We start from the raw sequence: 24,647 nt of genomic DNA on the forward strand, positions 1-24,647 counted from the left end.
TGGGCATTGCGTGTATTTAAGCTCCCGCGGCATGACGTCTCAATCCGGGTTACGGGTAGTGGAATTTCCGCTTACGTAAGTTCCGGTAACATGTAATATCGTAGTCAAAATGTTAATGCACAGGTTTTTGTTCCGGGTGAAGGAAATTCCTTTTCATAGAATTCCGGGGATGGGAATATTTACTGTACATAACAAAACACTTCTGAGACACGACTGACATCTGATCGTTCTGTTGGAGCTACTCTCAAGGAAATGCCACAATAAATTCCATTGGGGGGTGCTATAGAATTTATTTCGTGATTTCCTTGCTTGGTTTTCTGTTTTGCTGCATTATTTTCAATTTTCGTAGTTTCATTGAAGGAATCGTTAATTTACGTTTTTCAGAGGCGGTCATGAACGCCTCTTGAGTCGAACGGAAGTAGCGTAGCTCCATCTAATGGCTGCATTGTAGATTGCGCCTTATAATCCACTGCGTCCAATAAATGAAAAAAATTACTAAATAGGCCATTCATTGAAGGTGCGCCTCATAATCCAGTGCGTATCTTAGTGCAGAAAATATGGTATATATATATATATATATATATATACACACACACACACACACACACACACACAATTACAAAGATATGAATGTGTTAGTGCCACATAGCCTGAGAACTATTTCTTCATAATTTGTCAAGATGTCAACAATAATGAGTCGAAACATGAATCTTTTACACTTTTTGTGGTCGACATTAAAAAAAATAAATAAAAAAAGAGGAAATGTGAATTCCCCGCAAGTCCCCTTAAAAACAGTTAAAACTTATAAAGCCATAAGATAACACTAAACTGTGCATCCAACAGCACTGCAGCTCTCCTTGCCTTTTGGCTTTCACTAGATCGGGGTTTTGTGTAGCATGGATGTTGCCTAATGGCTGGTCGGCACTTTATTATTTAAATTCAGTATTTGTACATATCAATTAAAAAGTCAGTTTTCCATCACACATTCTTGTCAAAAGTATTCGCTCACCAACCTTGCCTCACATATCAAGTGCTATCCCATTCTTAATGTATAAGGTTTATTATGATGGTGGTCCCCCTTTGCAGCTGTATCAGTCCCAGCACTTGTTGTTGGAGGAGTCTTAGTCTCCACTAGAGGCAGATTTTCACTCGACAAAACATTTGTGCATAACTTCCAAGTTCATACGAAGGATTGTTTGTCACTCCAGATTCCACTGTATTTTGTTATATCACACAGTGCTCATTGTAGAATCTTCGAAGTCGACCAGATTGAGTTGCATTGCATTGACTATCCATTCATAATTAACTGAGGACTTTGACCATGACACTTATGTCTGCTTGAAAGTGGAAGTCGGGAGTGAAATGTCAGAAACATCATTCAATGTACACATTACTATTTGGGCAAAAGAAATGTGAAAAGGCTTGCCCTTCCGGTTTTTGTATTTTCAGAGCCAGTTTGTTTTTGCATGGCCACTTACATTTTTCGTGAAATAACTGGTCGTATATTTCGAATTGATCAAGAACAGATGACCATACATGAGATGGATTTATGTATTTATTTATTTTTATGTTTGATGTGTTCCAGGATGATGACTGTGCAGGAACTCCAGTCAAAATGCAGAAGACCGAAACCACAGCGGAGCTTGACATGCTGTAGCTCTAGTTTATTGTTCGCCTTGTTGTCAAATGTTCATACACATGTCAAATTGTCTACTTTAAATCCCCCAACAGTAAATCTTTTGGTTTTTCTATCATGAAAGCCTCTGTTCCAGTTAGAAACTACTTGATCGTCACATGCACTCTCAGTAGTGCCTTACTAGAACATAGTTTTTTTTTTTTTTTTTTTTACAAATGACTCAGGGACTGTTTCTTTACAGCATTATGTCAGTTGAATTGGTTTCTGTGTTTTTGTTCATAGATGCACTTGGAGCACACAATGTTGTGGACTGTGGGGGACAAGTTTAAAAAATGATTTCCTGAGAATGGTTCACTGTTGTAAAGCTTGATTTCAGTGTACAATTTTAAAAGTGGGAGGTTATTGGGCTGTTCCTTTTGGGGGAGGTTTTTTTTTTTTTTTTTTTTTAATAGAAATGTCATATTTTGTAATGTTTGCTTCTTGGTAAAGACTTATTATTATTAATAAAAAACTTGTTACCATGTTGAATAATTTGAGTTTTGATTTGATATCTGAGGACCACTTATTCTAAAATGTCAACTCTTAAGTTAATTAAATGTAAGGTGAGGAGGAACACCTCTCTCTGGAGTGGAACGTGCAGACTCCACAAATAGTATGTGCCTGTGCGTGTATGTCATGTATACAGTAAATTACATTAGTTAATTGTTGTGCTTAAGAAGTAAATATATTTTTTCTCAAATAGTAACATCTCTTTAACTTAGACAAAAAAAAAACAGTTCAGAAAAAATATTCTTTGTTTAATTATAGTCGTGAGTGAGGGTACAAGTTGCCACTGTACCTCTGTGGAGCGCTATGGATTTGCCTTTTGCACACGCTCTGTGTGGTGCCATACAAAATAGCCTTACGGACACTAAACCCTACCTAGGTTTAGTGTCCAGCAGCCATTGCAGTGTTTCAAAGTTCTGATAATATCCATCCATCCGTTTTAGCAAAACGGATAGTATCCTCACAAGGGTTGCGGGGTGTGCTGGAGCCTAACCCAGCTGTCTTCGGGCAGTAGGCAGGTGACACCCTGAACTGGTTGCCAGCCAATCACAGGGCACACAGAAACAAACAACCATCCACACTCACACCAGGGATAATTTAGATTGTTCCATTAAACTGCCATGCATGTTTTTGGAATGTGGGAGGAAACCGGAGTACCCGGAGAAAACCCACGCAGGCACGGGGAGAACATGCAAACTCCACACAGGAAGGCCGTAGCCGGAATCGAACCCTGTACCTCTGCACTGTGAGGCCAACGCGCAAACAAGTGGGTATTGGGGTAATCAATTCATACTCCTGCCGAGTGGTGGCGCTGACATCTTTTTAGCTCGCAAAATGATTTGGTTTTCTTCAAGAGGAAGACTCGGCAGCAGCAACCAAGGGGAAAGAAAGAGTCACGGCTTCTGTGCAGGTTCAAATCAGTTTGACTTAAGGACAAAAGGGTTTCGAGGACCATGCTCAGGGCCTGTGTCAGAGGTGCTAATTCCACACTCCGGGTAAGACTTTGACACTGCGATAGCTGCTGCTTTTGTGTACAATTAGAACGTTACACTAATCTCACTATTAGCATGCTAATGCTAGTTGAGGAGTTGTCAGTGACCCACAGCCTGACTCATGGAGCTAACGCGGATGTGTATCGTTACATGTACAGTACTAGATGTTAATCTCTGTATTAGCGGTTGTGCACCTGAGTTACACTTGCGAATTATAGCCTCACCACACACACACACACACACACACACACACACACACACACCGTGACTGTTAAAACCACAATGTATATAATCGTGATATTAATACAAACACAATTGCTCCAGTAATTTGTTACATTTGTTACAAGAAGCAAATGCGAACTCAAAAGTAATGGAAAATTGTGCACACAAATATGTAATAATATACTTATTGTTCAGTTTATTGACAATTGCCTGGTGGTGCTTGTAGTATGATAAAAGTGAGAGAGAAAAAAAAATATAGGGTTTTTTTTTCTCTTCTTTGGGTTTGAAAACAGCGATCCCCGTTCACCAACCAATAGGAAGTTTTTGTTTTTAGTGTGAAACATAAAGTGATGCAGGATGTAGACCCCAGGCCTTGACACCAGTCACGCTGTAACCGTATCCAGCGGTTACCCCTTCAGTGATCTAATCATCCTTGTCCATACCTGACTGTCCTGTGCATCTTCTGCTCTAACTACAGCCATCAGCGATTGCGCACATGGATACACACACTCCTTAAAAACAATTTGACATAATTCACGACCTTTTGCTTCTTAGAAAAACTATGGACGCACCCCTCTAAACGGTCTGCAGCCCTGCAGACACTACACAGCTGGGGAAAGCGGGTAACACACACACACACACACACACACACACACACACACACACACACACACACACGTGTACACATCCCAAATACAGTACAAATGCACAAAGCAATTCTTGTCTTTTTGGTGGTCTTTTTCTACAGCGGTGGTGCTGCCAAAGTGGTCACTGCTGGCTTGATGACAGTCACTGGTGGCATTGCAGGAACGATACTCTACGCCAAATGGGACCACAAATTCAGAGAAACTGTGGAGAAAAATGTTCCTTATTCAGATCGGCTGTTGGGGTTGGCATTGGGACCTGCTCCCCAAGAAACTGGTCTTTCTGTCAAAAAACAGGTCAGGATGTGTTCAGAGAAACTATGGTTAAGGTGTTTTGAACACACACACACACACACACACACACACACGTGTACACATCCCAAATACAGTACAAATGCACAAAGCAATTCTTGTCTTTTTGGTGGTCTTTTTCTACAGCGGTGGTGCTGCCAAAGTGGTCACTGCTGGCTTGATGACAGTCACTGGTGGCATTGCAGGAACGATACTCTACGCCAAATGGGACCACAAATTCAGAGAAACTGTGGAGAAAAATGTTCCTTATTCAGATCGGCTGTTGGGGTTGGCATTGGGACCTGCTCCCCAAGAAACTGGTCTTTCTGTCAAAAAACAGGTCAGGATGTGTTCAGAGAAACTATGGTTAAGGTGTTTTGAAATACCAGTGTGTAAGAATACATTTGGGAAATTAAATTACTGTAAGTTAATTGATTGTAACATTGCACATCTTTACCGGCCTCTGCATTAGGTACACACTGGACCAATTGCTGTCTGATTTTTTATTTATTTATTTTTTTTAGGTAGTAGTTTGGTCTTGAACTTGAGCGTCAGGCTCAAGAGTTTTGTAATGTTATTTACCTTATTTTTGCGACACGATTTATTAAAAATAACAGCCAGATGAAAGCTTTTAACATCTATGTCAATGCAGAATATTTGGTGCAGTTTTTATATGGGATCTCGTTAGAACCTGACCCATTTACAAATTCTCACATCTTAAATGGCATCACTTTCTGCTGTGTAGATTGAGTTGGCCCAACCTCCCTCAATGATGGAAAAAGCAATGAAGGTGTCTAAAGCCAAGCAAGAAAAGAAAGTGAAGGAGACTACAGAGAGCCCCATAGAAGTGGCTAAACCAGTACAGCCTGCACAGAGCCTTGAGGGTAAGAATCTCATCAATAATCATACCCCTAAAAACACAATTCTAAGTGTGCATATGATCCATTGTTAGTACAGTTTTATTCTGTGTGGTGGTATATTTATTATTATTAATGGTCACATTCCTGTTGAACAGATTTATGAGTCTTTCATAAACTGTTATACATCATTTGTACAATTAAAATAAATTTTGTCAATATGTTCTGATTCCAAACCAGTGTGGCATTTGGTTGTTAGAATGAATTGATCAATATACTGTCTACTTTGTACAGTATAAAGTCATACAGTATACGGGATTTAATTTGTAAAAATGAATCTCCATGGCATGACACACAAAATAACCCAATCGCCGTATTCATGCGTCCACAATAAAAATATGACATTAGATGTTACTGTTTCTACATCTCAACATAAAGTGTATTGAAAACAATACTGAGCGCTAAATCTAACATGCAGGTGAACTGGCTAGTAGACGTGCTTGACATGAAAGCAAGACAGGCAATCTTGCTAACAGCAGAAGTTACTCCTAAATATTTCAAAAACCTCCTTCAGCTTCCTGTCACACATATTTTGAGGGGGAGTAGAACACAGAGAAAAAGAGCTTGATATGGCCAGAAGCGACCGATAAGAAAAGAGATGGAAAGCCACTGTCACTTCAATTAAGGTCCAACTGTTGATTGTGTAAAAACATCCCCTGAAATACTGCACACTATTGATTAATTTATTTCCAAAGTCAGTGGAATCAGGATTTAGTTATTATGACACGTTCAGGGCTGGTGAGCCTCATTATTAGGACTAATTTTGACTTGAAGTTTTAAACTTAAGTTTCGTGAGATGGAGCCAAGATACTGCTATCACCAAAGCAACACATTGCTATTATTATAGAGATGTGTTGCATGTATGCATTCATTTGCCCTCTGTTTCCAAGGAATCGCAGACATCTCTGAGGGTAAGCAATCATCTGACGCTTTAAACTATTCAATTAATTTGACATATTTAGAAAATAGTTTTCCTTTTTCAGAAAAATACTGTACTCTTAGTTTGCCTGTAAATTGTGAATGGAGGCTTTATGCTGTAGTAGGTGAAGTAGTTTTCAACATTTTGGGTGATCTGCTGTTTTGTTTGTCATAAATACAGACAAACAGCAGATGACTAATCTGTAATTGCTGTAGTTGCAGCCCTGTTAAACATGTTTAGTGTTACAAATCTTGAATTCCCATGACACATTTTGATTTCATTGCAACAGCCTGTACCTTTCTTGTATATTAGCAAATAGTCTCATTGCTTTTTTGGAAAATTGTCCTTCGCTCTATAAAGTTGCAGTAGTAGCATTTAGTCCCGTTTCCTTCCACACTTATCATATATTTTTTTAATGCAGCGATCGTCTTTTTGAATTCCAATGACGTTCATTGAACTACTACATGATGGTGAGGGATGTAGTGGTCTTGTATATACATAGATGGCAATTTTCCGCGGATCCGCGGAAATCCGCCGTTTTATTTCTTAAATTGATCATTTTTGTGACTCGTCTAAATCCGTTGAGAAAATTTTAGGGGCGGTCAGGTACCTTATCGTCGAGTTTTCACGAGCTCTCCCGAACAGTCTCTCCGTTTTCCGTTTGTAAACAGCCCTGCGATTGGACGTGTATGAAAGCTTCAACTAATCAGATCACTGAAGGCATTATTTGTTGCGGAAGTCTTAGCTCGATTATATACGGCCCAGCGATTGGTTAACTACAAGCGCTTGGACCAATCAAATTGCATGTAACATATTGTTTTACCTGATTCATGGCGGCCTGTTCGTCTCGCAAATTCATTGTTCTGGGATCATTTTGAGCGGAATTATGAATTTTTTGACGAAAGATCAGGAGTCTTCAATCCTAGAAATTGACTCAAATGTCAAGAATAAATTCCGATGGGACTGGCTTGACAGAAAAGTCACTGTAAAGGTTAAAATTGGTTCCAAGTTCGACGAAGTTACAGAAGCTCTTGGACAATTTTTGAAGAAACCAGACGTAGCAAGCAAAGATTATTGTGTGTATTGGAGTGACTTCATTAACTATGGCTCCCGGGGAGTCGTGGCCCTGACAGATCATGCAACAAAAGTGAAAAAACATGCCGACAAAATCGCCATTCGACGGAGCAATTATTCTTTGGGATCGGCATTTTTCAAACAAACTTAGCGGATACAACTAAAGACGTTACTGTATGAGGTAAGAATCAACAGCTTTTTATCACATTTACACAACACTTTATGAATACAAGTCATGAACAAATTGTTAAATATGGCAGGGGATGTGTTTACTTTTTTAGTTTTGATTTTGAGCAGCAAATCTGGAGTTACATATGCTCACCAGGAATGCATAAGCAAAATTGCACAACTTTTCACTTGAAAGAATAGTGGCGATCTTGGGATTTTTTTCTGTTCAATTTTCAAATAGTGTGTAAATTCAATACACTTTATCTTCAGCATGTTTAGTGCCACTTTTATAAGTAACCACGCCCCCGGCCAGGCCACGCCCCCGGCCAGGCCACGCCCCTTCCGCTTTTTTCATCACTCGCCATTGCCATCTATGTATATATTGCAGTACCTCGCTTTCAAAACTCTCACAGTAATGCAGTTTAAAATCACTGTGTTAGACACTGCCAGTCTGAGAAACGAAATAACTTGAAAGATGCAACAGCGCAAAAAGAAATTGTCTTTACATGGTATAGTATTCATACAAAGTACATACAGGTACATCTAATGTGTCTGATCAAAAACAACCACTAGGGGTCCCACCCTTTGCATTACTCGTGCCAGGCCCAAGACCAGGTAAACTGGGTGAGGGTTGTCAGACAAGACATCCGTCATGAAACATTGCCCAAATAGATGAGATTCGCTTAGCGACCGCACAATCTTGGTGATCAAGATTGACGGGCCAGATTTAGATGGTATGGAAATGCACACAGCAGGCACAGTGTAGGGTATATAATGGCAGGAGGAGGGTGGAAATGGAGCTGCCAAGCAGGATGCAAAGCGCAAGACCAAGTAGGATTTATGGAGGTGTGGCCAGGGATAATTTCTGATTGCTGGAGTTAAAACAGAAGATGCAGATGACATGCAGAGATGGCCAACGCTGGATGGAGTGAAGCTGAAAAGAAAAGAAGAGGTAGTAGGTTACTGTGGTACTTTCTGACTTTCGTGCAATTTTGGGTTACTTTGTCACTATAGGAACAGAACTCCGTCACAAACTGAGGCCCTCCCTGTACTACAGGAACATTCTACATTCAGCAGGTTTTATACAGGCTTTCCTACAATTTGTTGTCTTCATTGTGTTCCATTCAGAGGCTTCAACAGAGGTGACTCATATAATTTCAGCCATCAGTGACGTACCATCAGTCCCTGCTCCATGTGACACCGAGATGACACCAGTCAAAGGTAGTACCTTCCAGGTTTACTTCTCCACACACATATTCTTCATGTCTGAGAGAATTCGCGAGAAACATCTCATCCAATTTAACTCCGCGGTCCAGGATTATGCTCTGTAGCCGCCATAATTGTGTGTTTGTGTCTGTCCAGAGGAGTGCAAGGAGTGTCATAACCATAAGGTAACTGCAGAGACAGCCGCAGTCTCCACTGAAATAGAGTCTGTAGCAGCAGCAGAACCACTCAAAGAGCGTCCAGTCGAAGAGGTGACAGCTCGACTTGCTCAACAAGACCTAGATGAACAGGAAATCGTGGCATGTAAGCTTGCAGCATAGTGTAAATAAACAAAATAAAAAGTGAAATCATGCCTCTTATGCTGTACACCAAAACAGTGTTATGCCGCATGGCTTCTTTTTGTGTGTCTTGTATTTTTCAGCTGTGTCAGGGAATCTTGACGACTCATTGGCCAGCTCAGCTAAAGCCACGCTGCAGGCCATTGGAGCTCAGGAGGCAGCCTTGCAGGCCATCGCGCTACATACACAAAAACTGAAGGAAGCTATGGAAGCAGAGGTACACTCTTCAAAAGCACCCGGTTTGAATGACAGAACTTCTGATGCTAGCGTTGCTTTTGTGTGTTATTCAGTGTTGGATTTAATAATTATACATTTATTTGAAGGCACTTTTCATCGTACTCAAAGACACTTTACAAGAGTTTAAAACATGGGATGAAAATGTATACCTTAAAGCCAAGCATACATGATTAAAAACACAGTTGGAAGAAGAAAAGAAGAAAAACAAAGCAAAAATGAGTAAAAGATTAAAAGGTGTTCAAAGCATTGCGGAACAGGTGAGTTTTAAAAAAATGATTTGAAGGATTGGAGGTCAGTACAGTTGCGGATGTGTTGTGGTAGAGACTTCCAGAGAGTGTCAGCGGCGACAGAGAAGGCTCGGTCCCCCAAGGTTTTGAGCTTGGTCACGAGGATGGCAAGGCGGTTTGTCTTTGAGGAGCGGAGGTTGCGGGAAGGAGTGTATGGGTGAAGAAGGTCGGAGAGGTAGGAGGGGGCCTGATTGTGAAGGGCTTTATCGGTGAGTAGGAGGAGTTTAAACTGAATGCGCTGCGGAACGGTGTGCCAGTGGAGGTTTTTAAGGACGGGGGAGTGATGTGATCATGAGTGCGGGTGTGGGTGAGAAGGCTGGCGGCGGCATTCTGGATGTACTGTAGTTTATTGAGGAGTTTGGAGGTTGTATCGTAGAGCAGGGGTGTCAAACACAGGTCCTGGAGGGCCGCTGTCCTGCATATTTTCCAAGTTTCCCTGTTGTAACACACCTGATTGAAATGATCAGATCATGAGCAAGCTCTGCGGAAGCCTGACATTGAACCTGTTCATTTGAATCAGGTAAGGGAATACTATGTTGCTGTTTCTAAATTAGCAAACTGTTAACTCCCCAAAACATCACAGTAAGAGCTGTTCTCCGATTCAGGTTCCACCACAGGAGAAGTCAACCCAGTGGAAGGATCTTGAAGCTTGTCTTGCAAATCGAGCCGCTGCCGTGAACGATGCAGGGACAGCATTGCTGAAAGCCAAGTAAGTAATTTTATCGAAACAAGTAGGGCTGCAAACAAATTGTTTTGCTACTCGACTCATCATCAACAGTCGTCGCGATTAGTCGACTAACGTAAATTGCAGCAGCACGCAAGTGTTCTTTTATAACCAGCATTACAGCTTGAATTCTTTAATATATATACTAATGAATAATCAAGACAATTTAGATGTCCGTACATTCAACTTGAATTAAACTTTGCAGCTTGCACCGGCATTCCTGACATGTTTAGAAATAATGAAGCAACTTAAATTGAAGGCAATATTGTGGCCTTAAAATTATATAAGTTGACTTTTTACTACATTTGAATAAATATTTGTTTGCAATATTGTATAATAATGCACTTATCATGCAGAAAAAAACGAAAACACCGAGCCACTATATAGCAGAGGTTTACTGTATTAAAAATTGATTTTTTTTTTTTTTTGATTAAACTGTCACTTACAGCTTCTCCATTGGTTAATATAAGTATTCCATTTTTAATGTTATTAATTGAAAAATATGACAAATACTGTCATATTAGTGGACAGAAAATTTCTCACTGGACAGTTTTGTTATAAGAATAGCACAGGGTTTGGAGGGCTCGACACAAACTTTTGCAATAAGAATAGCACAGGGTTCGGAGGGCTTGACACAAACTTTTGCAAAGTAGGACATAATTTGGTCGCACCATTTTTGGGGAGGTACTGCATGACCATATTTCCTGATGTATAATTGTCTTAATTGGCATACCATTTTTTCGTATTATGTATTGATTTACAGTGACTCAAGATATGATATTTGCAGAATATTTTACCGTAACAAGAAATTTGTCTGCAACAAGCAGCAGCCAACAACACAGGTCAATTATTTTATGAAATTTTAAAAGAAGTCATCACAGAAAAAAAATAAAAGGTTTTTCATTTATGTGAACGTTATATTGTTCAGCTCGGAGGGGCCCAACTCTTATATTGGGGCTTCCTAACCTGCTTCACCTGGAAAAAACACTCAACACAGATCGACTACTTCCCTTTTCTAATTAATGGAACATTGTTGTCATGTGTCATATGTGACGCTTATATGCGGTGCAATTCTGCAAAGAAGAGTGGGCCATAATTCCTCCACAGCAATGTGAAAGACTCATCACCAATCATCGCAAACACTTGATTTCAGTTATTGCTTCCAGGGGTGGCAGAACCCGTTAATAGGTTCAGGCGGCAATGACTTTTTTATATAGGGACAGGTAGGTTTGGATTTTTTTTGTCAATATAAACATTTAATTGGCATTGAGAAACTGCATTTTGTATTTTGTTGTATTCTCTCTGTGTAATATTAAAATTGGTTTGATGAACTGAAATCTTTGTGTGAGATAAATATGCAAAGAACACAGAAATCGGAAAGGGGGCAAATACTTTTTCATGGCACTGTAGTGAATTGACAGGGTGCATTCAGAGGAGCTGAGCGTACTTCCCTCCTATTTCCGAACACATCGTGTGTTATAACCAATCAGCAGCTCATCCTTGAAGTGTCTCCATCTGTACCACGTCATGCACTGGCACCCCTTGTCCCCAGTTGGAGCGGCCAAAGTACGCTCTGGGACAATCCCAAAACCCAACAGCACATTCGAAAAATGCTCAGAGTTTCCGAACGGTCGGACTGGAGCAAAACCTGCTCATAGTTGTAGAGTTGTAGAATATTTCTGAACGCTCCCATAGATAAGGAGACACAGTCTCAAGCTCTATTATTGCTGTAGCAAAAATAACATTTTGGATGTATTTAAATGTAAACATTGAATGGATGGGGAGAGAACTGCACGTTAATATATGATTGGAAGATGTCAAAACCCTGTGGGGAAAACCCAGAGACAGTGTACCGTAAACCTTCCTGCAATGCTGTGAGGCTTACCACAATCATATATAATAATCCATCCATCCATTTTCTAATCCTCACAAGGGTCGCGGGGCATGCTGGAGTCTATCCCAGCTGTTTCCGGGCAGTCGGCGGGCTACACCCTGAACTGGTTGCCAGCCAATCGAACATTGACGAACAACCATCCGCGCTCACACTCACACCGCGGGATAATTTAGAATGTTCAATCAGCCTGTCATACATGTTTTTGGAATGTGGGAGGAAACCGGAGTACCCGGAGAAAACCCACGCAGGCGCGGGCAGAACATGCAAACTCCACACAGGAAGGAGCCGGAATCGAACCCTCCACCCCTGCACTGTGAGACGGTCTGCTAACCAGTCGAACACCGTGCCGCACATATATGTTAATATGTATAATAAATATTAAATAGAGTTTTATAATGATTCAAGTTTTGGTAGTGTTAGCGTATTTTACAAGTCTTATCCCTCTCTCTCTACAGTGAGGCCTTGGACAATCTCAAATCTGTCATTGACAAATCCAAGGGGCGGAATGTCCCTGCTGTCCGGCCCCTCGTGTTAGCAGCAGAGGAGAATCTCCATAAAATGGTGGTGGACTTGGATAAAGTGGTCAATAAGGTAAGGGTGTCTGTCTGGTCCTCTGGATAAAGAAAGAAAAATGTCTAGTATATGTCCCCTCAAGCCTCCCTGGAAAGGAAACTATTGTTGCTTTGTCTTCACCCGGCCAATCTCAAATGTCATTTTCACTGTATGGTTAGTGCCAAAAGCTGACAAAGCTCCTTGTGTGTTTGTTTATCGTGTAGGTGAAGTCTGCTGAGTCAGAAGCTAAGGTCGTCTCCCAGTACAGTGAACTGGTTAATGAAGCCAAACTCCAATTTCAAAGGGAAGTGAGCAGCCTTACTCCAGAGATTCAGGCCAACTGGAAAGGACTCAGTAAGACAACACAGGCATTATTCTGATGACCAAAATTATCTTTTTTCAGTATGAGTACAATATTGCTAAAGGGATGCATACAAAATGTATCACATGGATATACACGAAAATTATGGAAACAAGTTTTATATTGTAAATCCACAAACATCAAATTACCATGAACCAAAATGTCACTTGAATGCATTCAAATCAAATGAACTTAAATTAAGATGAGCGAGAGAGAGATTTGACAAACATTCTAAAATATAGTCACTCTAAATCTAAACTATGGCAAAAGTACGGTGGAGTGATCAATTCTGGTTCGTATTTCACTTGCTAGTGTCTCTTTAGTGAATGTGCTCTGAGTGACCCAGGCTTTCTGAACATTTGCGTCGATTTTCAAAGGCAGGGGCAGCTTTATTTATATTGCATAATGTATTTCAAACACGGCACCTCAATGTGCTTCACACAAGCAAAGACACAGCACCTAAAATTATTTACAAACGGAACAATTCATGACATTCAGAAAGCAGAGAAAACAAAAGTGGCTTCCCAAAATTATGAAATGAACGTGCAATGTCAACATTTAAACACATAAATTGAGAACTTTAAACACATTTCAAACATGTTAAAAGTAATGTACATTTTTTTAAGGTTTCTAGAATTACTAAAAGAAAAAACAAAACAAAACAGCAGAATTATTATATAAGACCTTAATCAACGGTATGGTAAAAGCAAAGTTTGTGCCTGTGTATGACGAGGAAATTAAATTTCTTAACAGTGATTGGTTATCACTGACGAGGGTCAGTCTGGTCCCACGTGAGTCGGCCAGAAATACCCACGGAAATCGCAACGGATTGACGGACCTTCTAGCAGTTTGACGGAATGCAAACTTCTTTGTCACCACATTTGGCAGCCGAGAGGGCAAGCCTATAAAGTTCATATGCTAATACAACGAATATTTTGATTAGCTTTCAGATAACCTTTATTAGGTCCAAAGGTGGAAATTGGCATCGTTTCATCAGAATTTGTAGTACAATAATTTCATTGCACTCATTATAAACTAACATTTTCCCCATGCTTAAACTATCTTAATCTGTTTGTCAAAATTTAGTAAATTCATATTTTGACATGCTATCAATGTGAATTAATAGACTTGCTTTGTTTACTACAGTTGAAAACAAAATAGGCTAATTCATCCATAAATGGAGATATTTTGAAAACTCATGCTTTGATTCAAGGTTGCTGCACTAAATACAATGACAAATATTAATGCCATAATATATATAATGACCGTATTGTGCTTTTGAACAGTAAGCGTAATTCTTTTCATCCTGTAACTGTACATGTTACACTGCAATAACCGTCACGTGGTAAATGTCCTTGACAAAATATTAAAAATATGGAAATTTAGACAAATTGTTATGGAAGTGAAGTTCTGTAGGTTTGCAGCTCTTTCTGCACCCAAACCATTCAGTAATGTGTAGACCAGGACCAGACTTTTAAAATCTCTTCTACAGCTGATTGGGAGCCATTGTAAAGCCTTTTGGACTGGTGTAATATGTTGCAATCTCGATCCTGCAGCGTTCTGAATGAGCTGCAAAGCTGTCAGTCTTCTTTTTTTATATGACTTTTGCTATCACGAGGAAGACTGTTGTGACACCTAATCCTGTTTTGGTTAAACACAGTAACTGGAAAAGTTGGATGCAAAAAAAAACCCCAAAACGTCTTTGTGTGTTTGTCTGTGTCCGTGTTAGCCGGTAAGCTGTCAACAGATGACCTGAATGCTCTTATTGCCCATGCACACCGTCGCATTGACCAGCTGAACCGAGAGCTGGCTGAGCAGAGAGTCAGAGAGCAGATCCATATTGATGCCGCTCTGGAGCAACAGAAGTTGGAATACCTGAAATCGCAGGAGGCGGCTGTTAACACGTCCCTGCAGCACATCAAGGAGGACGCGCGACTCGAGCAGGAGAGGAAGGTACCTAGAGACTGCTTCTGTATTCTTAATCATCATCAGAAACTGTGATGGATTGCAGGAAATAATTGTGTACTGTATTTGTTTAGCTGTCTGAATTGAGGGAAGTGATGGAAGCAGAGATGAGGACTCAACTCCGGCGTCAGGCAGCTGCTCACACAGATCATGTTCAAGATGTCCTCAAAGTGCAGGAGCAGGAACTGAAAGCAGAAGCTGAGCAGGTCATTTAGCTCAACGCACCATCTGCATCGAAACTTAGAAGCAGCATTCGGTTTTGTGGTTTGTTTAACAGTGTGTTTTTTTTTTTTTTTTTTGTGGATGGCCGTTGATCTCTTAGTTGTTAATAAGTTAGTGCATTTTTTAAAAATACAGTGGTACCTCTTCTTACGAATGTCTCTTCATACAAAATTTTCAAGTTATGAAGCGCCTCAACAGGAAAATATTGCCTCATGTTACGAAAGTAATTTCCAATACGACAGGTAAAAGAAATACAGTATGGGCTGCTACTGGCAGCTCCGAGTTTCCTGAACGCAACATACTTATAGCTGCTCTGCCATTGGCTATTATTGAGCATCTTCCTGGCATCCCATTGGCTAAGAGGGACCTCTATCGATTGTGTCTGTGTGTGTAGATAGATAAATAGATAGATTTCTGTCTATGCACTGCTCTCGTCATTCGCCCCTCGGGCCATGAGGTGTTCCGATAGTTTTACGTAAATGTGAATCACCCAGAAAAAGTGCTCACCAGTCGGGCGATTGCTCACTATGCTGATGTTTCCCTTGGACATTTTCGAAGGATTGTTAAAAGCCGACTAAAGCAAGTCCTTTGCTCAGTTCTTTACAAAAAACACTTCTGAGAGAGAACATGAACTAAAGAGGGCACAATTAAATTCTTATTCTTTGTTTTTTACATTATGCACAACTCTCATTTATTGTGCAATAATCTAATTGGAACATGTATTTGTTACATATTTTGATGCATTTTTATGCTTTAGAAAACATTTCTTCTTCTTTCTTTTCATGGGGTTGAGGCAGAAACTACAGAGGCTTTAATTCTCTAATCCTGTATCCCCCGCTGCTCTAACCTGGAGCCCAAAGAGGTGAAGGCAGGTTGTAGGATTGAGAGTATTGTTGTCGTTTAGGCTCATGTGGCTCCTTGGCTTCATATCCGTCAGGGCCTGTCCAATGTCCATTTTTTTTTTTTAATTCTAAAGCCAACTATGCTGTCTTTCTAGGTCCTCAGCAGTAAGCTGTTAGAACAAGAGACCCGACAGCGTCAACTGAGCCAAGAGCAACTGGATAACTTCACGCTGGATATGAATACTGCCTATGCAAGACTGAAGGGAGTGGAGGAGGCTATAGACAGTAAGATTCTCTCATGCTTACCTCATGCTAATTGGAAAGACTTTGTTGCAGAAAAGAGTCACGGCCTTCCAGATTCTTAGACTTAATTTCACCTTAACGGACTCATAAAGTACCCAAGGTAGAACACCTTGCTTTAACGGACTAATTGGGGGAATATGGCCAAAGAACACCTAACACAGTAAAAAATTGTGTTCTTTTTTTCATAGCCTAAAAATGCCCAACACAATACAAAATGTTTGTTTAAAACAAAAAAAAAAGAATTTTATATATATATATATTATAAATAAACCGGAAACAAAACAACCAGCGCGCTGCACAGGTCCACGCCCATGTCTGTTTTGCCAGCCATGGCAGCGCGAGACACCGAAAACGGATACTTAAAGAGTTTATAAATGGAAAGTTTACTTTTAAAAAGTGAAGTTATTGTTCATTTTGACGTTTGAGATCTGATTAATCTACTTGAATAGACTTTCTTTCTTTACTACAGTTGAAAACAAAATCCTGTCAAGGCTAATTCATCCACCGAATTAAATATTGAAAACTAAACTGTATGCCAGGGTTATTTTTTATTTTTTTTGTTTGCACTATTTTGCATTTTTTTCAGATTTGAAATTTGCACAATCAATATTATCCTAAGTTATATTTGTTTGACTGATATTTATTTGATTAATTTATCTTCTCTTATGGAGTGTATAATTGCTGTATTTGGAAAGTTTCATTTTTCAAATTATTATTCATAATATATTTTGGAGTGGCAGAAAAATTCTCAAGACAAATCTATGACTCTGTTTTACATGCCTTTACACTGTGCAGTAATACCTTTTGAATTACTGTAAAATTACTGTATCAATGGACCCAACTATACAGTATTTGTATGAGGTAAACATATTTGTCCTCGACAATTAACAAGAGTATGAATAACCTGGAAAGAAAGTTTTATTTGATCAATTCTGAGTTAACGTTGGCAACCATGCGATTAATTACAATTTAAATGTTGAACCGGCTGAGTTGAAACCGATTCCAAATGTATTTCAGCACAAAAATGTCAAGATTTAATTTGATAGAAAATACAAGTGTCTCGTGTACATGCATGTGCCTTTCTTGTCTTGTTAGTTTAACCTTTATGGATCCAGGTGAGCTCTGATGATGTGTCAGCTGTCTTAGCATTGCTCGTCTATGCAGGCCACGTGGTAGCGGAGGAGGAGGCTCGAAAAGCTCACCAGCTGTGGCTCTCTGTGGAAGCTCTCAACTACACCTTAAAGACCGCCGAAGCTGGTTCGCCCACCAAGCCGCTGGAAGTTGCCGCTCAGGCCGTGCGAGACAGCTGCCACGACAACGAATTTGCCTTGGCTCTGGCTTCAGCTCTTCCGGAAGAGTCGCTGCAGCGTGGCGTGTACAGCGAAGCCTCTCTCCGAGCCCGCTTCTATGGTCTGCGCTCGCTCGTTCGCAGGGTTGCCCTTATTGATGAGTCTCACAACTCCTTGTATCAGTATTTCCTCTCCTACCTGCAATCAGCACTGCTGTTTGAGGCAAAACAGGAAGCCCCGCCCACCCAGTTAAGTGGTGAGGATTTAGACCCGTTCAAGCTCCTTTCATATGCCAGCTACTGCTTGGAGCACGGTGATCTGGAGTTAGCCGCTAAACTGGTGAACCAGCTGACAGGAGAGGCGCGGAGGGTGGCGGAGGACTGGCTGAATGAAGCCAGGCTTACTCTGGAAACCAGACAGGTGGTCAGTTTGTTGTCTGCTTATGCAAATGCGGTGGGACTAGGAACCACCCAAGCTCCATAGGCTCGCCGTCTGACAAAAGGGACACTTCAGTGTATGCTTTTCCATGCTTGAAAAGTAAAATAACCGATAACTAGAGCTTGCTTTTTGTTGAGGTGGGAGATTTTCTGTGGTGTTAGCGGACATACGCCGAGTGATGGATGTTCACTTGTTTGTTGTTTAAAAGCACTACATCATGATAACTGATAACTGCTATACCCACTCAGTCTGGTGTTATCTGTTTAGGCCCACTTGAATCAGGTATTTATTTTTGGCACCTAAATTCTTTTTTTTTTTTTTTTTGCCCAAGAAATTGTAATTAATAGGAATGTTGGAAAAGGAATATGTCAGCATTTTATTTTTGTCAATAATGCACTTCAAAATAAATCATGAATAAGAAAGTGGAACTCGTTTCTTGATTCCCCCCCTCCCTGTACAGCAGTTAATGCAGCCATTATGATCTTGCAAAATCTATTATTTTCTTTTTGTTTTAACCAACACTGTAGTAATGTAACTACTGTATATTTGGATTAAGGATGTAGTGTGCACTGCATCCCACTGAGGGCTTTGTCTGATATTTTGAAAAGATAAGAAAAAAAAATTGCATATCGATTGCATCTATGTCAAAATTTGGTTAGTTTGATATATTTTTAATGATATTTTTATAAATCTATACTAGTGGTTGTTCCACACGTGCGTGCTATTTTTATACATTTTCGATGATTCTAAAGTGTCGCGAAATGGCTTGCTCTCTTTGAAGGTCAAACAAATACGACATTTGAGTCGATTATTTTCTAGGTAGAAGTATTTGACCTGATGGCAGGGATAAGCAATTTTGCACTTATTGGTGTATCAATACAAAACAAAATACCATTCCCTCCAACAATATTCATATTGCATTTTTGCATTACCGGTAATCTAAAATCTAATTTACAATTTAATGTGCTAAGAGGATCACCATTACCGTTCATTTTAACAAGTCTGAGAACATAGTGTTAAAATGGCCAAAAGGACAAAAAGGGACCAATAAGCAAGTCTACGTAATATCGGATCAGACATTTTTCACATATCAAGGCACGTCTACCAAAGGTTGTTCGAATAGCAAGATAAAGGCAGCCAACATTGCACTTGCTGTTTTTGGTGTCATTTTGAAACTTATTCATACAAATTTCCGATGCATTACTTGGCACGAATTTAAGATGACAACGGTCAACATCGGAGGCTTTCCCATCATGCATACAATTAACACTTTCGACTGTGTTATGCCTCTGTGTTATTTCTGTACAGAAAGGGTGTGAACGTGTTATTGTTTATAGTTGTGAATTCAATTTTTAATACTTGTAGTATTACATTATTGCGATTTGATGACACTCAGTAAAAAAGTAGACAGTCGGTCTTAGATATGGTATAATAGCATAATTATCGTCTAAATGCAAATCTTCCGATCTGTCAGAGGTGTTAAATCCATGTCCAGAGAGTAACACCCTGTTACGGTTTCATTTAGCATGTTTTTTAATGGATTGATGTTTAACAGGAAACATTACAGGCAGGTGAAAACAACAGAGGAATATCACAGTGGGCAAATTAAATGAACCCCAAAGACATTTACAGTACTTTGCCATTTGCAGCACCACATTTGTGTATCCTGCCCTCTTGTAGGGTTAAGTACGCATAACAGCCTGTACATTTGACAACTCAAAACCTTTTTTTTTTTTTTTTTGCAACAAACTGCATATATACCTGTATATACACAGTACTTAAGTCAAATATGAATTCATATATTTTAAAAGGTTGTAAAGTAATAAATTACAGGATGTGGGGACCTCTTTTCTCCCGTAAAATCTGTGCATTTTAGGATTATACAAATGCATCAACCAACCAACAGAGTCTGTCTTGTTACGGGATGATGTAATTCACATCCTTGGAAGAAAGTGTGTCATGGCCATGGTGGGTGTGATCCGATTTCCTTTCTTGGTTTTGCCAGCCCTGCTGAGGCCGATGTACATGCCAGGGTGGGCTGCTGATTCATATGCATTATAGTTGTTATCCAGGAGGCTCTCCTTGAACTTGCAGTCATCACTGTAGTCACGCTATATAAAAGACAAGAGAAAAAAAAGTAATAAAACACACTGATTCGGTCAACAGAAATTGATTTTCCTGGCAATTTTTTTTTAAATTAATGGACAAAAAACCCCCCCACATGGTTTGGCTCGGCAGCCCGGTGGTCGATTGGTACGCGCGTCGACCTCACAGTGCAGAGGTACCGCGTTCGATTCCAGATCCTGCCTTCCTGTGGGGAGTTTGCATGTTCTCCCTGTGCCTGCGTGGGTTTTCTCCGGGTACTCCGGTTTCTTCCCACATTCCAAAAACATGTATGAACACTCAAAAATTGTCCCTGGGTGGCGCGGATGGTTGTTTGTCTGTGTGTGCCCTGCGATTGGCTGGCAACTGGTTCAGGGTGTCCCCCACCTACTGCCCGAAGACTGCTAGATAGGCTCCACGCCCTGCGACCCTTGTGAGGATAAAGCGGATCAGAAAATGGATGGATGGATGGATGAATGGATGGATGGTTTGGCCACTCAAATTTAGCTGATCTCATGCCATCTAAACCCCCAGATCCTCTCGTACCAGCCTTTTAAAAATACCTGTAAGAGTAATTGTGTATAATTTATCACTCTCTGCTTTTAGATATATCATAAAACTTATTAATGCGACGCTGCAAATACTTCATTTCTGTACATAGCAATGCGAATAGTAGACAGTGTGCAAATCAAAGTCGTTGATCATGCTGAAGAGACCAGATTGCTCCTGTTCGCAGCCTTGAAGTGAAGATAACAGCCTCTGAGAAAGAAGTGAAGATATCAGCCTCACGACATAGCTGCTATGACAAACCGCCAATCGTCAGCATGACTCCTCCAATTACCTCGGAATATATTCTATGTTTCCCCCACCGCTTTAGAAGTTTGTGTACAGTATTAGGACAATCCCAAAGACAATAAAAGGGGGGAGACGAGCACATATTTTTCAGAGCTTTCCCGAGACTGTAACGGCACACAGACTATTACACTCTTAGTTCGTTCTCCTTGCAAGAAAAGACAACTCTGCTTGACTCCCAGTCCCTCTTGTGTTTTAAAGTTTGTCTGAAGGGTCTGATTGCCTGAAGGACCTGACAATACCCAATGGCAAAAAGCCATGGTGAGCCTCACGGTGCAAGGCTGTGGAAGTGTTGACCGGAGGAACTAACTTTGTTGTCTGTTATTACCTGTTCCGTGAATCGCATTGTGTTGCCTTTTTCAAATTTGAAATGTGCTCCAAGATCAAAGTGCTGTATTAATAGATTTGTACAGCCCAATGCAGCACCTTCACTTGTGTAGTTGGAACAGCCAAGCGAACAGTTTAATGTCTTTCATCAAACTAAAGCTGTTCGGTCTTTTCTTGTCTTTTAGTGAGGTCATCATATAATCGGATAATTTGACATTGCTTACATACGTGGTGCTTTACATGTAGCGAGGCTAATACTTTATTCAGTTTAGCTCCCTTCTCTTTTCAAACATGAGGAACTATGCATTAAGACAGGTGTATATTAAAGATGTCCAAATAATCACAATGTCTCAGTATTGCCGGATTAAAAGTGCCTCAATCTTGTCTCAGTATAAAATAATGAGGAGTTTTATATATATATATATATATATAAAATTCTCCCTAACGCCATTTGTAAAACGAGAAACACAACACATAAAAATGCAAATGAGAATGCATGCGCAGAGTAGCTCGTAAAAATGAATTACCCCCTTTCAGTGATACACCTCTGCCAAGAATACACGGTTGACCTCGCACTTTGAAGGAATCTCTCGTCAGTTATTAAATGTTCCCAAGCTATGGCACCGAATGGCACAACAAAAGTCAAACTTTCAGGTCATTTTTGCACATATGTGAGGACAAATGCATGGGACAAAATGTCTGTGAAGATGAGGGAAAAAAATATTGATGATGACGTAAGAACAGGAAATGGAACTTATCTCAACAGTGTCCTGGCTGCTCAGTACAACATAAACAATACACCATTTCGTAGAGGGCTCGTCCTCCTTATGGTCATCCTCAGCTGTCTTTGGGCAAGAGGCGAGTGGTTAGCTAGTGACTCATCGATCTGTGGTTTGGGGGTTGATTCTGAGCATTCCTAACTCCCACTTACTAAAAACATGCATGTTAGGTTCAATTTCGATGACACATTCTCTATAGGTGTGAGATCGGCACCCAGAGTGGAAACTAGAGTCGATTAACAAACACATTAAAATGGGTTATCATCCGGGGTTATTTTACGATCATACTGAGCATGCCCTTATGCCACAGAGAAAATTTCTATTCCTGAGTCATCATAAGCGGCGGCTGGAAGCAGGAGTGAAAGCTGTTAAAAATAGCCACAATGACGACGATGACAATGTTTGTCTGTGTGTGCCCTGCGATTGGCTGGCAACTGGTTCAGGGTGTCCCCCACCTACTGCCCGAAGACTGCTAGGATAGGCTCCACGCCCTGCGACCCTTGTGAGGATAAAGCGGATCAGAAAATGGATGGATGGATGGATGAATGGATGGATGGTTTGGCCACTCAAATTTAGCTGATCTCATGCCATCTAAACCCCCAGATCCTCTCGTACCAGCCTTTTAAAAATACCTGCAAGAGTAATTGTGTATAATTTATCACTCTCTGCTTTTAGATATATCATAAAACTTATTAATGCGACGCTGCAAATACTTCATTTCTGTACATAGCAATGCGAATAGTAGACAGTGTGCAAATCAAAGTCGTTGATCATGCTGAAGAGACCAGATTGCTCCTGTTCGCAGCCTTGAAGTGAAGATAACAGCCTCTGAGAAAGAAGTGAAGATATCAGCCTCACGACATAGCTGCTATGACAAACCGCCAATCGTCAGCATGACTCCTCCAATTACCTCGGAATATATTCTATGTTTCCCCCACCGCTTTAGAAGTTTGTGTACAGTATTAGGACAATCCCAAAGACAATAAAAGGGGGGAGACGAGCACATATTTTTCAGAGCTTTCCCGAGACTGTAACGGCACACAGACTATTACACTCTTAGTTCGTTCTCCTTGCAAGAAAAGACAACTCTGCTTGACTCCCAGTCCCTCTTGTGTTTTAAAGTTTGTCTGAAGGGTCTGATTGCCTGAAGGACCTGACAATACCCAATGGCAAAAAGCCATGGTGAGCCTCACGGTGCAAGGCTGTGGAAGTGTTGACCGGAGGAACTAACTTTGTTGTCTGTTATTACCTGTTCCGTGAATCGCATTGTGTTGCCTTTTTCAAATTTGAAATGTGCTCCAAGATCAAAGTGCTGTATTAATAGATTTGTACAGCCCAATGCAGCACCTTCACTTGTGTAGTTGGAACAGCCAAGCGAACAGTTTAATGTCTTTCATCAAACTAAAGCTGTTCGGTCTTTTCTTGTCTTTTAGTGAGGTCATCATATAATCGGATAATTTGACATTGCTTACATACGTGGTGCTTTACATGTAGCGAGGCTAATACTTTATTCAGTTTAGCTCCCTTCTCTTTTCAAACATGAGGAACTATGCATTAAGACAGGTGTATATTAAAGATGTCCAAATAATCACAATGTCTCAGTATTGCCGGATTAAAAGTGCCTCAATCTTGTCTCAGTATAAAATAATGAGGAGTTTTATATATATATATATATATATATATATATCCCTAACGCCATTTGTAAAACGAGAAACACAACACATAAAAATGCAAATGAGAATGCATGCGCAGAGTAGCTCGTAAAAATGAATTACCCCCTTTCAGTGATACACCTCTGCCAAGAATACACGGTTGACCTCGCACTTTGAAGGAATCTCTCGTCAGTTATTAAATGTTCCCAAGCTATGGCACCGAATGGCACAACAAAAGTCAAACTTTCAGGTCATTTTTGCACATATGTGAGGACAAATGCATGGGACAAAATGTCTGTGAAGATGAGGGAAAAAAATATTGATGATGACGTAAGAACAGGAAATGGAACTTATCTCAACAGTGTCCTGGCTGCTCAGTACAACATAAACAATACACCATTTCGTAGAGGGCTCGTCCTCCTTATGGTCATCCTCAGCTGTCTTTGGGCAAGAGGCGAGTGGTTAGCTAGTGACTCATCGATCTGTGGTTTGGGGGTTGATTCTGAGCATTCCTAACTCCCACTTACAACGTTCCAAGATCCACAAACGGCAATTGCTGTCACAACTTGAGATTGATGAGGTACAACGCAGGGTCCATGGTGAAGGGTCCTCAGAGGAGGAAGTCATAGCAGAGATTGGGAGGCAAGCCCCAATGAATGCAGATGATGAGATTGGGAGGCCAGCCCCAATGAATGAAATGCCAAGCTAGGCAGCCAGCAACTAACCTGAAAGCTAAGATCATGGCAACAATGAAAGCTGGGCAACCTAGAAACCGATTACAACGACTATGTGAAGTACCACCTGAAAGTCTCATGGAAAGTGTGAATGCAGCACTGAGGGCGATCCCTA

At 40.5% G+C, this 24,647-nt stretch overlaps 3 protein-coding genes across 5 annotated transcripts in view; 2 read left to right on the forward strand and 1 right to left on the reverse strand.

Annotated features, from left to right (window-relative positions):
- slbp (stem-loop histone mRNA binding protein) overlaps window positions 1–1,840 on the forward strand; it is a 12,129-nt gene extending 10,289 nt beyond the window's left edge. For both annotated transcript variants that reach the window (XM_019881669.1, XM_019881668.1), the window contains exon 8: window positions 1,586–1,840. In XM_019881669.1, coding sequence (XP_019737228.1) covers window positions 1,586–1,657 — 72 coding nt within the window. In that variant the 3' untranslated portion in view covers window positions 1,658–1,840. The remainder of the gene's footprint in view (window positions 1–1,585) is intronic.
- A 1,179-nt stretch (window positions 1,841–3,019) lies between these two features.
- Window positions 3,020–18,510, forward strand: immt (inner membrane protein, mitochondrial (mitofilin)). Of its 2 annotated transcripts, XM_019881645.1 has the most exons (14): window positions 3,020–3,177; window positions 3,952–4,019; window positions 4,145–4,337; window positions 5,077–5,215; window positions 8,538–8,630; window positions 8,772–8,936; window positions 9,055–9,188; window positions 10,101–10,204; window positions 12,569–12,704; window positions 12,890–13,019; window positions 14,756–14,979; window positions 15,066–15,197; window positions 16,211–16,340; window positions 17,523–18,510. In XM_019881645.1, exons 1-14 carry the CDS (start codon window positions 3,136–3,138, stop codon window positions 18,128–18,130), a joined length of 2,298 nt encoding a protein of 765 aa, XP_019737204.1. In that variant the 5' UTR covers window positions 3,020–3,135; the 3' UTR covers window positions 18,131–18,510. The 2 variants fall into 2 exon arrangements, with proteins under 2 accessions (XP_019737204.1, XP_019737205.1); XM_019881646.1 differs by lacking the exons at window positions 3,020–3,177; window positions 3,952–4,019; window positions 4,145–4,337 and adding an exon at window positions 4,420–4,671.
- Window positions 18,511–19,614: 1,104 nt separating this feature from the next.
- The window catches only part of LOC109522811 (fibroblast growth factor 4-like), a 10,894-nt gene continuing 5,861 nt past the window's right edge, over window positions 19,615–24,647 (reverse strand). Inside the window, exon 3 of the mRNA XM_019881618.1 lies at window positions 19,615–20,196. Within this exon, the coding sequence (XP_019737177.1) occupies window positions 20,020–20,196 (177 nt within the window). The 3' untranslated portion in view covers window positions 19,615–20,019. The remainder of the gene's footprint in view (window positions 20,197–24,647) is intronic.

This window comes from Hippocampus comes, unplaced genomic scaffold, assembly GCF_001891065.2.
Source record: "Hippocampus comes isolate QL1 unplaced genomic scaffold, H_comes_QL1_v1.1 scaffold270, whole genome shotgun sequence".
NCBI lineage: Eukaryota > Metazoa > Chordata > Actinopteri > Syngnathiformes > Syngnathidae > Hippocampus > Hippocampus comes.